General features: G+C 40.4%; 1 protein-coding gene across 2 annotated transcripts in view; it reads right to left on the bottom strand.

The window, feature by feature from the left end:
• COL28A1 (collagen type XXVIII alpha 1 chain) overlaps window positions 1-15,408 on the bottom strand; it is a 158,729-nt gene that overhangs the window by 61,476 nt on the left and 81,845 nt on the right. For both annotated transcript variants that reach the window (XM_081800483.1, XM_081800484.1), the window contains 3 exons: window positions 12,934-13,002; window positions 12,747-12,815; window positions 819-887 (listed from right to left, as the gene is read on the bottom strand). In XM_081800483.1, coding sequence (XP_081656609.1) covers window positions 819-887; window positions 12,747-12,815; window positions 12,934-13,002 — 207 coding nt within the window. The remainder of the gene's footprint in view (window positions 1-818; window positions 888-12,746; window positions 12,816-12,933; window positions 13,003-15,408) is intronic.

Here is a 15,408-nt window from a genome sequence, read left to right as displayed (position 1 = left end):
ACTTCTTTACTTCGGTTTTTGAACAAATCAAAGAATTATTTGTTGAACACGTGAATCAACAGTTAAAACAGGACTTCTCGACCTCTGCACTATTCCCATCTTGAGCTGGATAGCTCTTTATGATGGGGGCTGTCCTGTGCACTGTAGGATGTTTAGCAGCATCCCTGCCCCCTTCCCACTAGATGTCAGTAGCGCTCCTCCCCCCACTGTGACACCCAAAACTGTCCCAGACATCCCAGATGTCCCCCTTGGGGCAGACCAGGGAAGACAAGATCTCCCTCACTGAAAAACACTGGATTATAAGAAAGAAAGGATGAATAATCACCAGATTGGAGATGACAAAAGAAAGAGAAATGGAAACGAGAGCAAAGGGAGTTCAAGAAAGTTTCTCTCACTTCCATGGGGACAATAAATGTAGACCCTTGCCCTGAGGCCCTGACAGAGTGGACTATGCACATCTGACAATAATAGTTTACCGGGCATTCTGTTAAAAGACCAGCTGAGGTACCTTGACCAGAGTCAAAATGTGTCTCCTTAATGATGGCCCAGCCTCCAAGAAACCTGGAAATATTTTGAGCATTTTGCAACCACTTTCTTAAGAGACACTTTCTAATTTCTTTTGGGGAAGTAAATGGCTTCATACCCGTAAATGATCTATTTTACTGAAAGCTACATAATATGAGAAAAGAAGACTTTTCGTCAGCACTCAAGAAAAAATAAGTCAACACTAAAATAAACATGTGCTGTGAAGTTAATGTTCACTCGGTTGGCACAGATGGTATCTGACCTTCACACAGAGCACAGACGTAAAGACTCACCTTTGGCCCTTGGGTTCCTATGCCCCGAGGCCCAGAGGGGCCTGGGGGGCCTCTGACACCAGGCTCTCCCTGAAAAGACACAATGAATGACAAGTTACTGATCTAAAACACAAGACGAAAAAAATTTTAAGTTGTATAGTTTATATAAAATGTCATATTTCATATTAAAAATATTTTATATAAACTTTCATACATAAAATTATATTTTAAAACCCAAACCCTTGAATTTGACTAAGATATTAATTGAGCCCTTTTCTCCCAGATCACTTTCCTATACTTGACAAAGGGAGTGTTATTGCCTTTTGTTTTCATTTCTTATTGCCACTTAAGTAATCTTCCAGCCAACTGATATGGGTCCATTTCAAAGCAATCAAGTCAGTTAACTTTTGACAACCTTAAAAGGTACTTTTTGCAGAACTCCCTTTGCTGGAATTTGGAAAAGAGCCGCCATTGTGAGTGGAGGGAGAAACAAGGAACAAGAATAAAAAGAAACCATTGAAAGCTATAAGCCCATCCTGAACTAGTTGCTCTTACTGTTTCATGCAACAAAAATGATGCTACTTGGGGTTGAGGATGAGCTTTGAGATACTTCTTCCCTAAAAGCAGTTGCACCTACAGGATAAGTTCTCTACAAGCTTTTGAGGTTCCCCCAAAGTCTTTTGGAACAGGCAGGTAGCCCAGGAAAGTGGGGGGGGGCCTGACTAGGGTAGCTCAGGTCCTGTGCTTAGATCTATGTGAGATGTGAATGATAGGAAGAAGCAGAGAAATGAAAATCTCTTCATTAGCCACCTTTTATGTACTCGGAACTCTACTATGCATATTCATATAGGCTTTTGGACATAATTTAGCACTCACGACAACCCTGTATTAGAGCGATGCCCAACTCACCTAATGTCTCTGAACCTCAGCACACTCATCAGATACATAGAAATCATACTTACATTTCCTGGGGATGACAGTGAAGTTAAGACAAAGAATGTGAGTGTCTCTGTCACAATGTCTATCACAATGTCTAGACACTGTGATAGACACACAATTTATTGTATTGTGACCACATAATACACAATACACAAATCTATTGAACAATGTGTAAACACAGTTCAATAGATTTTGCCCAGAACCATTTGATGTTTAATCAAAAATAATTGTCTTCTTTGCCTGGGTGCTGTGAACCTCACCCCAGATACAGTGGCTCGCTCTCTTGTGCCACTGTGCCTATCTAGCTGAGTAAACACTTGGGAAATATTAATGCCTCACCCCAGCTGGTTTTGGGGTTTTTTTAAGATTTATTTATTTATTTTAGAGAAAGAGAGAACAGGAGCGGGAGGGGCAGAGGGAGGAGAGAATCTCAAGCAGACTCCATGCTGAGCACAGAGCCCAGCGTGGGGCTCGATCCCAGGACCCTGCGATCATGACCTGAGCTGAAGCCAAGAGTCAGATGCTTAACCAACTGAGCCACCCAGGTGCCCCCACCCCAGTTGCTTTATTAAAGAGGAAATTAAAGTTAGCCTAAAGCTGCACAGCTACTGAAAAGCAGGACTAGGCGGACATGGAGAAGAAGGAACACTCATAAGTTACTGGTACAGCCACTTTGGAAAACAGTTTGGCAGTTTCTTAAAAAGTTCCACATTGATTTACTGTATACTAGTAATTTCACTCCTGTACCCAAGGGAAATGAAAACATATGTCCACACAAAGACTTACATATAAATGCTCTTAGTAGAATTATTCATAATAGCTAAAAACTAGAAACAACCTAAATGCCCAGCAACTGATAAATGGATAGACAAAATGTGGTATATTCAGCAATAAAAAGGAACAGACCACAGCGACAAGCTACAACATGGATGAACCTCAAAAGCTTTATTCTCAGTGAAAGAAGCCAGATCTAGGAGACCACATATTTGATTCCATTTGTATGAAATATCTAGAAGAGGCAAATTTATAGAGACAGACAGTAAATCCATGATTGCCTGGGACCAGGAATTGGAATGAGGACAGGATTAACTGTAAATGGGCATAAGAGATTTTATTGGGGGGAAGAAAATGTTCTAAAACTGATTTATGGTGAGGTTGTACAGCTTGCTAAATTTCCTTTAAAAATCATTGAAATATATACTTGGAGTGGGTGAGTTCTAGGATATATAAAATATGCCTCAAAAAAAATTATAAAGGAAAAGAAAAAAAAAAAAAAGGAAGAAATGAAAGCCAGGCTTTGAAGCTAAATCTCCCAAGCTCTTTGCCTGAGGTCCCATTTCATCCATGTTTTGTTAGGATCTAAATAGCTCCTAGATTGCAACAGTGCAAAAATCATGGATTATAAGAAATGATGAAATTGTTTATCTAGCAAAACAGCCCATCCTTATTTAATTTTACTTTCTACTTATAAATCCTAAAGAGAAAACAAGGCCTTAAAAGAAAAGGAAAAGATTTAAACTTTATTAACGACTTAATTCTTTTAATCTCTAATTTCATAATTACCTATTTCCCTTGTGCCTGCAAGCCACTTTTTTATTCTGGTCTACTGTCTCCATCTCTTCCACATAGTAGATAGCTGCTTTTGTGACCACAGGTACTAATTATCTCTCTAACACCTCTCTCCTTCTGATTACCAACTTGGACCCCAAGTTTCTCCCAGCTTAAATGATCACTCCTATCATCAAGAGCTCCAGGTAGAGAACATGACGTGTCCTGTACCACATACATTTCTGTTGTCTCTCTTTTCTTGAGTCTCTTTACTCAAGATACACCTTTAGAGGGAGTATCTGTAAGTTCACTGGGGGAGAGTTTCCAGCTATACCTGACTGATTCACACACTTGCTGCATTTTGACACCCACCAGCAAAACAGAACCCAGGTAAACACAGTTCGATAGATTCTAGCCAGAACCATTTTTTTAAAATCCACAAACAATATCCAATAAAAATCTCACCAGTAAAGGTAAGGAAAATTTGCCGTGATGTTCACCATTGATAAGGAGAAGAATACAAGATTTTAAAGATAGAAAGACGGGCAAAGGATGAAAGCACACAGGTGGATTCAGTATCATCAGATCTTACATGTCTTTCATGCATTCTTGGTATGTCCCAAATGTTACATGCCTTTTAAAAATTAAGAATACAGAGACAAGGTAGGAGATTTTTTAATTGAATAATATTTCTTTTAAGAAAGAATTCGACACTCTACAATTCAATTCATGATATTTTTCTTGTGATGATTTTAGTTAAAACTTCCTTCTCAATTAGTATTAATCATACTAATACACACACACACACACACACACATACACACTGAGCCCAGATGGGAAAGCAAGTGGGAAAAACAGTTGAAATAAGTTGTGAGTGAGTGTACTTTAGGCCAGCCTTGTCCATGCTCACTATTGCTACTCATTCTCTCTCTTCCTCAGTTTCCCTAACGCTCATCACGTAGGAGTGTCTGAGGGCCGAGTGTAGACTTTGTGGACACCTTACTGCCCTTTCTATCCTTGAACATTGGCCAGTGAACTTTTTTTTTTTTAAAGATTTTATTTATTCATTTGAGACACAGAGACACAGGGAGAGAGAGAGCATGAGCAATGGGAGAAGCAGACTCCCAGCTGAGCCAGGAGCCCGATGTGGGGCTCGACCCCAGGACCCCGGGATCATGACCCGAGCTGAAGGCAGACGCCTAACCATCTGAGCCACCCAGGCACCCCGGCCAGTGAACTTTGATAACATGTTTCTCACATCACCTGTGGTGCTACAGTGTTTTCCTCAAATAAGCTGTCCATCTTTATCCATATAATTGTTGACGTATAGCCATGTTTTATCTATCCAAATAATCTTTTGTTATCTTTTGACCTAGGCAAATAGAACCTGATATATGCATTTATTTATCTGATAGACTTTAAACCAAGTCTTAGCTTAACATATTCTGCAGACGTTACAGTTGGTCATAACATGGTTTTAGGGTTGTTCCTTGGTGTTTCTGTACCCTACTTTTTAATAGATGGGAATATCAGGCACTTAATGAGCTATGGAAATCCACAGAGACAGTGTCTCTCTACTATGGTGCGGTCTTGAGGATGTATTATGTCTTTTGTTCCACGGGCCATGTGCCCGTAGAAGGCCACAACGCCAGGTGAAGGCATACAAGAGGACCATGGTCCGGACTCACTTCACCATCTGATAGCACCCGGTCTGCCACACGCAGCACCACGGGTACCTATGAAGTGCGTTCACCATGACACGTTCAGACATGTGGTTCTATTGTCAGTGGATGGCGTGACAATCACAAATAAAAGGAATTACGACAGGCACTTGCACAGCTGGACTTAGCTTCCCATGCAGGAGCTGAGAGTTACTGGAGCCTGCAGAGGGAGCCCTTGCATTAGGAGATAATAGTCAGCCCTGAAAGCAAATTCTGGAGTTGCCATTTTTTACTATATCCATCAATTTCGTAAGACCACATAGCCTAAATCCTACCCCTACCCTCCACAAAACAAACAAACAAACAAAACTATTTAGATTACCCAGAGCTTCCTCTTGGCCCACAAAAGGAATTCTAGACTTGAGATACTCCTTCAAGTTTTTCACAGGAAATGGCCACTTTAGAACTAACTCCCTGCAGCACTTGTATATGTGAATTTAACAAATGATTCAGTGAAGGTTTTACCTAGACTGTAATCTTGCAGAGTGGTTGATTTCAACCCCTTTAACATCATACATAATCTTATGATGGTCCTGGTAATCATTCATTGATTAATATCACAAATTTCACTTTTTAAAAGGAAGGAAAAGAAACCAAACACACTATCACATTCATTCTTTTTTTCTCATTGGTAAACCTTTGCTTTGGTTAACATTAAAATTATCATAATTAATAATATAAATAATAACATTTATTAAATTTATTATGTGGCATTTTTCATTTATTATTCGATCCTATCAACATCAACTTACTTCATTTTATAGCTAAGGAAACTGAGACTTAGAGATAAGGATACATGATTTCCCAGAAACCATGCAGCCAGCAGCAATTCAAACCCAGGTCAACTCCCGAGCTCATCTCCCTTCTTGGTGTTGGCTGGAGCTAGATGCAAAATGCTAATGTCTCTGTAGACTCTCTTCCAGCTACCATTTAATGCAGAGACCATGGGTCTGTGGCTGTGAGAGTCCTTTTCCTACATTCAGTCAGTCACGCTCTCTCAAGGAGAAGAAAGAAAGCATCCTTGTGACAAGATCCCTGAGAGGCCCTCACCACCTGCACCGTGCCGGGCTGTCTAAGGCTGGCCTCTCCATTTCCCCGTCATTGCCACTGCTCAGTTTTGTGGTTGACCCCAATGTTTTACTTAGTCTCATTCCAGATCTTCTACCTACACCAATTCTTATTTTCTTTGTATATCCATGCTGCAATATACTTGATTTGGCAGACTAATGCATGTTGTGATGACCACTACGACGTTAGTGTGTTAGAATTCATTAAAATGTTTTATAGATATTATTCCATTAATTTCTCAGAATAACCCTGTGAGGTGGGCATCATTATTCCAGACCACCGATGAGGAGGCTAAGTCCCAGGGAGAGTAAGTAACTTGCTGAGGTCACATAGCTAGTCAGTAACAGAGGTCCAAGTGGAGCAGTGAAAAGGAAACAATCTATTATACCTTCTGCATATTATAAGATTTAAACACAATGTTTGAGAATATAGTGCTCTTCAAGACAAAACAGCCCAATGCGACTGTCTCCCCACCCCCACCACACCCGTAGACAAGGTTTCACCCTTGGTCTGTGCGTGTTAGGTCCCTGCCCCTCGTTGAGAGGATGGTGGAAGCAGGTTACAGTTGTTCTTAAACGGATTTCATGCCTTTCTACCGGTGGGACAATGAAAAGCAAATTGAATTCACTGTGAAAAGAATTAGCTGCTAAAAAATTTTCCAAGGAATAGTACTCAAGATCCTACTAAATGATGAAACCAAGGAATGACTGAGTTTCAAAATAAGTCATAAGTCAAAGTGATGATTAGCAACTGCCTCATGTTGCTTCCTTTCTGGCTTCTAAATAAAATTAAGCTCTAACTACGAAGGCTCCAGCTACCACAAACATAAGCATCACTCTGGAATGAATCCTGTAATAAACTTATGCACTGGTCTAGTAACTCTGCTGAGCCTCCCTGTGGCTGCCAGGATGCCAATGGAAATTTAGCTTACTGTAAGCTTCTGAATACACAGCCTGATACTGAGAATGTGTATTGGTTGTTGACTGGCCATTGTCATAGCACTCAGTCACTTCTCACTGACACCCTTCAGTGTGAAAAGGAAGACAGGAACAGTTACCAGCACAATTATCAGGGGATGTGAAAATAATGAAGAAGGTGCTGGAAAACAAGCACTCAAATCATGATAACATTTGCTTTAGCATATTTTCCCAGCTTTAAATTCCAAAATATTTAAAATAATTTCCATTCTTCCAATTAATTTCTCTCCTAGAACTTTAATATTCACCCCCAATCAGCAGTGTCTCAAAGTCCATGATAATTTAAAAACTTGCTTTTGGATGGGGGGGGTGAGGTTAGGGGAGGGGGGGATTTGTTGATTGTTTCTTTTCTCAAAATCAACTCACCAAAGATGAACAAAAGATTACCCTGTGCCAAGGTGCCGAGAATCTCAGTGGAGAAGGAGAGTCTTTCTTATTTAGCTGTATTAGGAATTTTGAGTATAGAAATACCGATGTTGTCCCTAATGACAGAGAGAAGAGAAGACTCTCTTGTAATGATATTCAATATAATTTCCCACAGGAGCGGGGAGAGCTCCTCTAGTCTGAATGACTGAAAATAAAAATGTGTGGATGGTGATTTGTGTGGCCAATGCTAAGAGGATTTAGTGTGTGTTTCCAGGGCTGAAGGGAGAGGAGGTATGTATGTACTGCTGGGGAGAGAAATGCAGAGCTAGGGAAGCAGCAAGGAGAGATGAAAGCAGCCTTGAAGGTCACAAGACAGACCAGAATACAGCTGTGATTTTAAAGAACATGCATGGAACTGAATTGGGGAAAAACCTTGAAAAGTCACCCAATCCAGTTTTCCTGGTCTTGAATGTGACCTTTTCTGAAATCTAAAGGTCAAGTTGCCTAGCATTTCAACTTGATATGGCTCTGGCTCTAATTAGTCCTGGTTTTGAGCTGATTGTCCTGCCTGTCACAATTTTGCAGTCCTATTATGGGAGGTGGGTTTCTTCCACTCCAACTTGGAGTCACAGACCCTTAACATCACTGTCATGAAGTCTGTATCCGAGGCCAGCCTCCTTGTCAGAGACTGTTCAAAACAGAGTTTCTTGTCCAGTCCATGTCCACCAATGGAATCCACAAATTCCTAACGCAGTTCTGTGTGAATTGCTCCTCTGTTCTGCCACGGCCTGTTGGTGGTGTGCACATATGTGAGCCATTGCAGAGAACAGAGGGGCAATTCAAATGCCAGGAACATTGTTAGAATAATGACACTTGGTGGAATTTCACAGAGCCTTGCATTTTAATTTATGACTATGGGCCACTTTTGTCAAATAAAGCATGTATTTACAATATTCAAACATTTAAAGCTTTTGAAAAATGTTTAACTCTTTTGGGTTTGGGTTTGTGCTTCTCGTTAATGTTTACATAATTTAAGTTTGGATGATGGGAAAGCGAGGCTGGAAAGAGAAACAATCCCACTGTACGCTAAGTGATGCCGAGATATCTGGAAGCTCGACAGCTTTGAAGATGAACATCTGCAGATCAGGGCGAGTCAGTCTCTCTGCTCTAATTTATTCATTCATTTCATTTGCATTCATTCATCCATATTCATAGTCTCTCTCTTACACATGAACATAATATAGTATCAACACCATTTCTATTGTAAAGGGACAAGGTGTTCAGCCTTTCTGCTTCCTGATCTCCTTACCTATAAAATAAGGGAGTAGTTTAAAATGCGATGATATTCTGGAAATATTTAGGTAGTATATAATGTCTATTGACATAGTATACAATAATAATAGCAACAACCCAACATATGCTTTCTGCCCACAGATTTTATTCCAACCACTTGATGGTGAAGAGGCCCCTTGAGGGCTCTAACAGGCAGGTTAGAGCCCCTCTGTGCAAGGACTGGCCCCAGCTCACCGGCTCCAAAGCTTTAGGGAAGGAATAGAGCTGAGAGAGGTACATGACAGGATGCACTTGTCCTTATGGAGCTCAGGAGGCCAAGGATAAACTCTTACTCTCAGAGATGTCAGTGGATCAGCCTCTAGGTCACATGCACCTCATGAGCCTTTGCAGGTGAAAATACTGGAGAAAAGAGTCAAGTGGGCTTCTCGAAGGCAGATGAGGGTCACATAATGATTGTCCCCAAATCACAAAGGGTCCTTTTTGTCTGTAGGGGTTCAGTGAAAAAGTGCAGGCAGCACTAAATAAGATCCTCGAGCTTGCCTTCCCCATCAACAAACAAGTCTGGGTCCGGGGAACAGGGTGCTAGATGAGTGCTTCCAACTCAGCAAGAAACCAAATCGTTAGTTTCTCTTCCAGGCATGTTTCAAAAGCAGATTTTAAAACTATATCTCCTATCTACTTGGAAGTATAACTTTTATAAGAATTTTAGAAATCTTTCAGATGCCCTTGTCAAAATTTGGATGCAATTCAAGGTAATTGTACATAGAAGTACTATAACCACTGATGTCATATGGAATTCTTTCACTTGGAAAAAAGCCAGAGAGCACCACAAGGGTGCAAGATGTCAGGGACTGCTTCTGATAGGTTTTGAAACATAGAAGCTTTGATTCTAATGTCTGTGTCATATGTTAAACACATGTGCCCTTAACTAAATAGCACAAAAACGGACCATAAATTGTCAACCTTAATGGTTTCCTCATTTCAAAACACATTTGTTTTGTAAGTTAATGCGCTAAGGCCAATATTTTAAGGTGACTACACAGAGTTTAAATGAAAAACATATCAGATATATATGTCTATACAATTATACACACACACAGAGATGCACTCCCACATACTTACAATTCCTCTGTTCTTTTAAGTCAGAATGAAAGGAGATGAATTTTGTTCGCATTTGAGACCAGTGTTTTTGCTACCATTGACACCTTTAGGTATTTTGAGGGTCTCACCTCCACTTTACCAAACCACAAGGACGAAGTTAGGTGGAATTAAACTTTTCCAAATATCTCTCTTTACTTGTGTGCGTGTGTGTGTTTCCAAAAGTTTTCTTCAGAGAAAAAGGCCACATAGAGACTTTAAGACCTCTATCAAAGATGAGAGATGACATTGAAAGTTATTTAAAAGCTGGTGTTTGCTTTTAGAATTTCCTTTATTTTCAAGTTTATGATCCAAGTTCTTTAATTCTAAGACCAGCTCACACGATTTCCAGGATAACACATTTTCCCAGCATCCACAGGAAGAGGTCAAAGAGAAAAAGAAAAGGCAGCTGAGAGTGGGGGGGCCGGGGGGGGGACAGGGAGACAGAGGCAGATCCTGGCCAATATTCTCTCCTCCCTCAGCCAGGAATGAGCTGTCAGCTGCCTCCTCCACTCAGCCTCCCGTGTGGGCTAACAGAGATAATGAGTCTCCCTTAAGACACATCTCTGGCAACATGTTGGTTGTTTCAAAAAGTAAGATAGGCAGCATAAAATTTTGAAGGAACACGTTTTTTCTTGATTTTTCCCCCTAAAATGTATATGATAGCAAATACAGGGAACTTTCCGGGAAAACCAGTATATGGAATTATTTAGTAAATGTTTTAGCTTGTATGTTAAATAACCTGACATAGTGGAATATTCACAAGAAACAGATTTTAAAATGTTCTCTATCTGTGTGTAAGTGCCTGCCTTTATTATCATTGCTAAATGTAGAGCAATAGCAAAATAGTATAATTTAATATAATGCAATATATACTTATCTAAAATATAATAACCTACTCAGTGGAAATGTAAATGATGATGTTTCCATTAGAATACAGATACATTCCAATATACATTTAATAGGTTTTATCTCATGCCATATATTAAATAAGTTTCTACTTTCCTACCTGAAGGAATATTTACATAATAACAAAAGATTTTACCCGTGCTCCACTCAGAGCAGCAAACAACAAGGTTTACATAGTGAAATGTCCTCCTACTTTTTTAATTTTAACATTTGACAAATGACTATGCTTTAAAGAAAAAAAAGAATACTTCCATACCCAAGTTCAGTATGGTTTATTGACACCGTCAAGGTGTGTTAGAGGATTGGATTCCGTTCTGAGTCAGACCAAGCCAGAACCTTGATAAAAGTATCTCAGGTGTGGTCCTCTGTAGAGTTTACACAGTACTTTCAGACACAGCCTCTCCCTGGTCTCTCATGATTATGCTAACAGAGACAGGGAGGAGTCAAGCTGTCCTTTACAGACAATATTTAGTGCCATGGGCCTCCCATCTTTTATTGTCCTGAGGAGAAGGCAAAAGGGTCCCTGCCCCATTGTACAGAAGCATCAGCAAGGTGTTGTCTCTCCCACGTGCTGGGGCAGAGACCAAAAAATCAAAACAAGAAGTTGACATTGAACAATTAGAACGTCTCCCTCTAATGACCCGGAAGCACTTGAAAAACTAAGTAGATATGTTTCTAAGGACATATTTTCTCTTTAGGGTAATATTGATCATTCATTCACTTCCCATTCATTCAACATGTTATACAGCTCCTATTGGGCGGCATGCTTACTTCTGGTGCCAGGAATTTAGCAGGGATCAAGACAAAGAGCCTGCCTTCAGGAAAATGTACAGTCTCATGGAATACACAGAACAGTAAATGAGCAAGATGGCTTGAAACAGTGATACATGCTCTGGAGGACATACACAGGGGGATGTGAGAGTGATAAGTGAGGGGAGAGACAATTGTTCTTTGTTTAGGCAGTCAGGCACAGGTTAGGCAAGATGTGAGCCACAGCCTTAAGAATAAGCCATCTTGACAGAGCCAAGACCCAGAAGCAGGAATGAGCTGCAACAGGGCAGGCCAGTGTCGCCGGCAGAAGGTCAGTAAGGAGAAGGGGCAAGAGCGGCAATCAGGTCGTGAAGGGTCTCATAGGCCATAGGAAGTGGTAGGATCTTGTTCTAAGTGCAGAGAGAAGCCATCAGAGTGTTTATTGAGAAGGAAAGGGATATGATCTGATTCCTGGTTTTAAAAGACAGCTCTGCCTAGCAGGTGACAGAAGGGCTGAGGTAGAAGAGGGAAGGCCCCTGAAGGGGTTATTTTAATAGCCCAGACAAGTGATGATCGTGGTCTGCCCTGGTGAAGCAGAAGGAGAAAAGCAGCTAGAATCAAAATATATTTTGAAGAGAGAACTGACAGCATTTACCAAAAGACTAGACATGGAGGGAGAGGGAAAGGAAGGGGCAAGAATGACTCACATCTCCTAGCTTGAGCATGAGTTGGGTGGTGCCATTTATAGGCTTATGAGGTGAAAATTAAATTATATTTTGGGCCTTAGGTTAGAGATGTCTGTAAGAAAGCCAAGAGAAGTTATATGGTAAGAAACTAGATGTGTGCAGTCAGAGCTTAGGGGGAAAGAGAAATTTGAAAGGCATCAGCACGTGAGTAGTAGTTAAAGCCATGGGGCTGGATGAGATCACCTAGGAGAAGAGAGATCTAGAGGAGGGAGGAGGGCTCTGGACCACACTCTGACTTTGATACAGAAAACAAAGCAACAAAGGAACGTGAGAGTTGCGACCAGAGAAGCAGGAGAAAATCCACAAAATTAATCCACATGCTCAAACTAGTGCAAGTTCCCCCAGGAGGTCCATAGGTGAAGATAAATAACTATCAATTCTTTAGACTACCACTCCTCTATTATGTCTGATAAAAAAAAATTCACCTTTACCAAAGTCACTTACCTATCAGACATCTTCTTAGAATCTACTATGTTACCTACTTTAAAATCTTACCTTTGCGCCAGTGTCCCCCACTCCACGTAAGCCCATTGGCCCAGGGGGTCCTGGTAGTCCCCGAGGTCCCTGAGATGACATAATAAGGAAGAGAGTGAGTGTCCTTGTCATGTGCAGTGTTTATCAAGAAAGAAAGAAAGAGAAGGAGGGAGGGAATGAAGGAAATCACAGCAATGTCCACACTTACAGCCACACCAGGATAGCCATCCCCTTTGAGTCCTGGAGCACCCACTGGTCCGTGAGGTCCTTGGGCCCCCTGCATAAATTCAACACCAGGTAACATCATAAGACTAAACAATGAAACACCTGGCAAAACTTGAGCACAATACCAACTCTCTATGGCAAACGTGCACTTGGTAAGTGCAGAGGAATGATTTGAATAATTTTAGAAGGGAAATCTACCACATATGGCAACTTGTTATAAGTCTCTCTTCATAAGTCTTACCCATTTGCGTTTGGTGGGAAGCGTGGAATAAATATAGGGAATAAATGGGAACCATTACAAAATCCTCCAGAGGAAACACATTAATAGGAATTAAAAATGACTGATTACTGATATTTTAATTTTTTTAAGACTTAATTTATTTATTTGACAGAGAGATCACAAGCAGGCAAAGGGGCAGGCAGAGAGAGAGGGGGAAGCAGGCTCCCCACTGAGCAGGGAGGCCAATGTGGGGCTTGATCCCAGGACCCTGAGATCATGACCCGAGCTGAAGGCAGACACTCAACTGACTGAGCCACCCAGGTGCTCCTGATATTTTAATTTTTAAAATTACACTTTTTTTGTATCATAAATTATAGACAAGTATAAAAATGAGAAATTTTAATATGCATAGTGTGAGAAGAAGAGAAGGAAAGAATACATAACAAAATCTCAAGTGTAAAATTTTGAATGTCAAGTAAGATAACTACACTACCTACTGTTAGGTAAGATTTTTATTGTTATGTTACATCTATTGTCCTCTCCAATAGGGCCCGAATTACACAGGGAATAAATAAGCCCAAATGAAAATTAAAAACAGATTAAAAAAAAAAACAAGTTATAAATAGATAGGACACAGAGTTTGTGATTCATATCTTGAGACCTAAAAAGAAGTCCTAAATATTGCTTTACATGATAACCTTTGGCATCAAAAACTTCAGTAGCTATAATCTGCCTCCTATATAGAAGATAGGGAAGCGTGATTACTGCCTTTTGAATAAAAATTTTCTGAGATGTGTTAACTCTCCTTCAGATGGAACTCAGAGGCTTTCTTTTTTTTTTTTTTTTTAGAGAGAACGCGAATGGAGGGGGGAGCAGAGGGAGAGGGAGAGAGAAGGAGGGAGAGAGAATCTCAAGCAGACTCCCTGCTGAGGGCAGCGCCCCACGGGGTCTCCATCTCATGACCCTGAGCTCGTGACCTGAGCTGAAACCAAGGCTTGGTCACTTAACCAACTGAGCCACCCAGGTGCCCCACAAATCAAAGAAATTTCTGGCTAAAGTAAAATGGAGATAGAGGAAGAAAAAAAATGAGGGAGACTCTCTTAGAAGATTTAGAAAATATAAATCTATTACACTATATTTAAAACATGTAATTCTTTCTGTATCACATTCTGTTACTGTGATAACTCTTATAATGGCCCTTGTCAACATATAAATTATTTTGATTAAAGGCTGTTCATATTTCTAAATATTTATGGTTGGGAAGAAACTGACAATTGACAGAACTTTGTTTTGGAGAAAGTAACAGGACTCTCCATGCTTTCCTTATATGCAAGGACCTCACATTCTGAGATCAAACTGCCATTATTCCAAGCCAAGTGCTGCCCCAAATCCAACTCCCAAAAGCTGTTCCTAACTCTACTTCTAGGAATGAATGCCTGACTTGGGGGCGGGGGAGGGGAAGAAAACTGCATACTCTTTAAGCAATAAAAAAAGTTAAGTTCGGGGCGCCTGGGTGGCTCAGTCGTTAAGCGTCTGCCTTCAGCTCAGGTCATGATCCCAGGGTCCTGGGATCGAGCCCTGCATCGGGCTCCCTGCTCCGCGGGAAGCCTGCTTCTCCCTCTCCCATTCCCCCTGCTTGTGTTCCCTCTCTCGCTGTGTCTCTCTCTTTCAAATAAATAAAAAAATAAAAAATCTTAAAAAAAAAAAAGTTAAGTTCAATTTGAAAACCAGGAATACAATAGCTGTTTTTTCCTATTAAAACTGAGACTGGTTTTATGTGATGAACCCTCTTAAGAATGATCTTTAGAAAACACTTGGCCACTTATAAAAACTTAATGTATTTTTTGTCCTCAACAAAAACACAAGATGATCTCTTCCAGTTATGTGACAGCAAAAACAAGTTCTTCAGGAGAGGTGAATTTTGGCATACCCTCAGCCACAGAGAACTAACCGATCACTTCTCAGAAGCAATTTATTGTGCTATTCTATATTTCAGAGTAAAGCTCTAAACATTCCAAATAAGATACCCCTTTCTTTCCATTCTTACACGAGGAACAGGCCAACAACCAAACAGAGCAGTAACTGCTCCCTGGTTAAGTTGAAAGGAAAGGAAAACTGGACTCAGAATTCACTTTCAGTTTTTATTTCTAAGTTTTAAGACTATAACAGATTATCAGCAGCTGTTACTGTTTATCTTCTGGCACCCACATTGGAAGGAAAAAATGTTAAAACATTTAT

The sequence above is a fragment of the Leptonychotes weddellii genome, chromosome 12 (genome assembly GCF_054177405.1).
Source record: "Leptonychotes weddellii isolate Sample4059 chromosome 12, ASM5417740v2, whole genome shotgun sequence".
NCBI lineage: Eukaryota > Metazoa > Chordata > Mammalia > Carnivora > Phocidae > Leptonychotes > Leptonychotes weddellii.
This window is presented reverse-complemented; position numbering and strand designations above follow the sequence as displayed.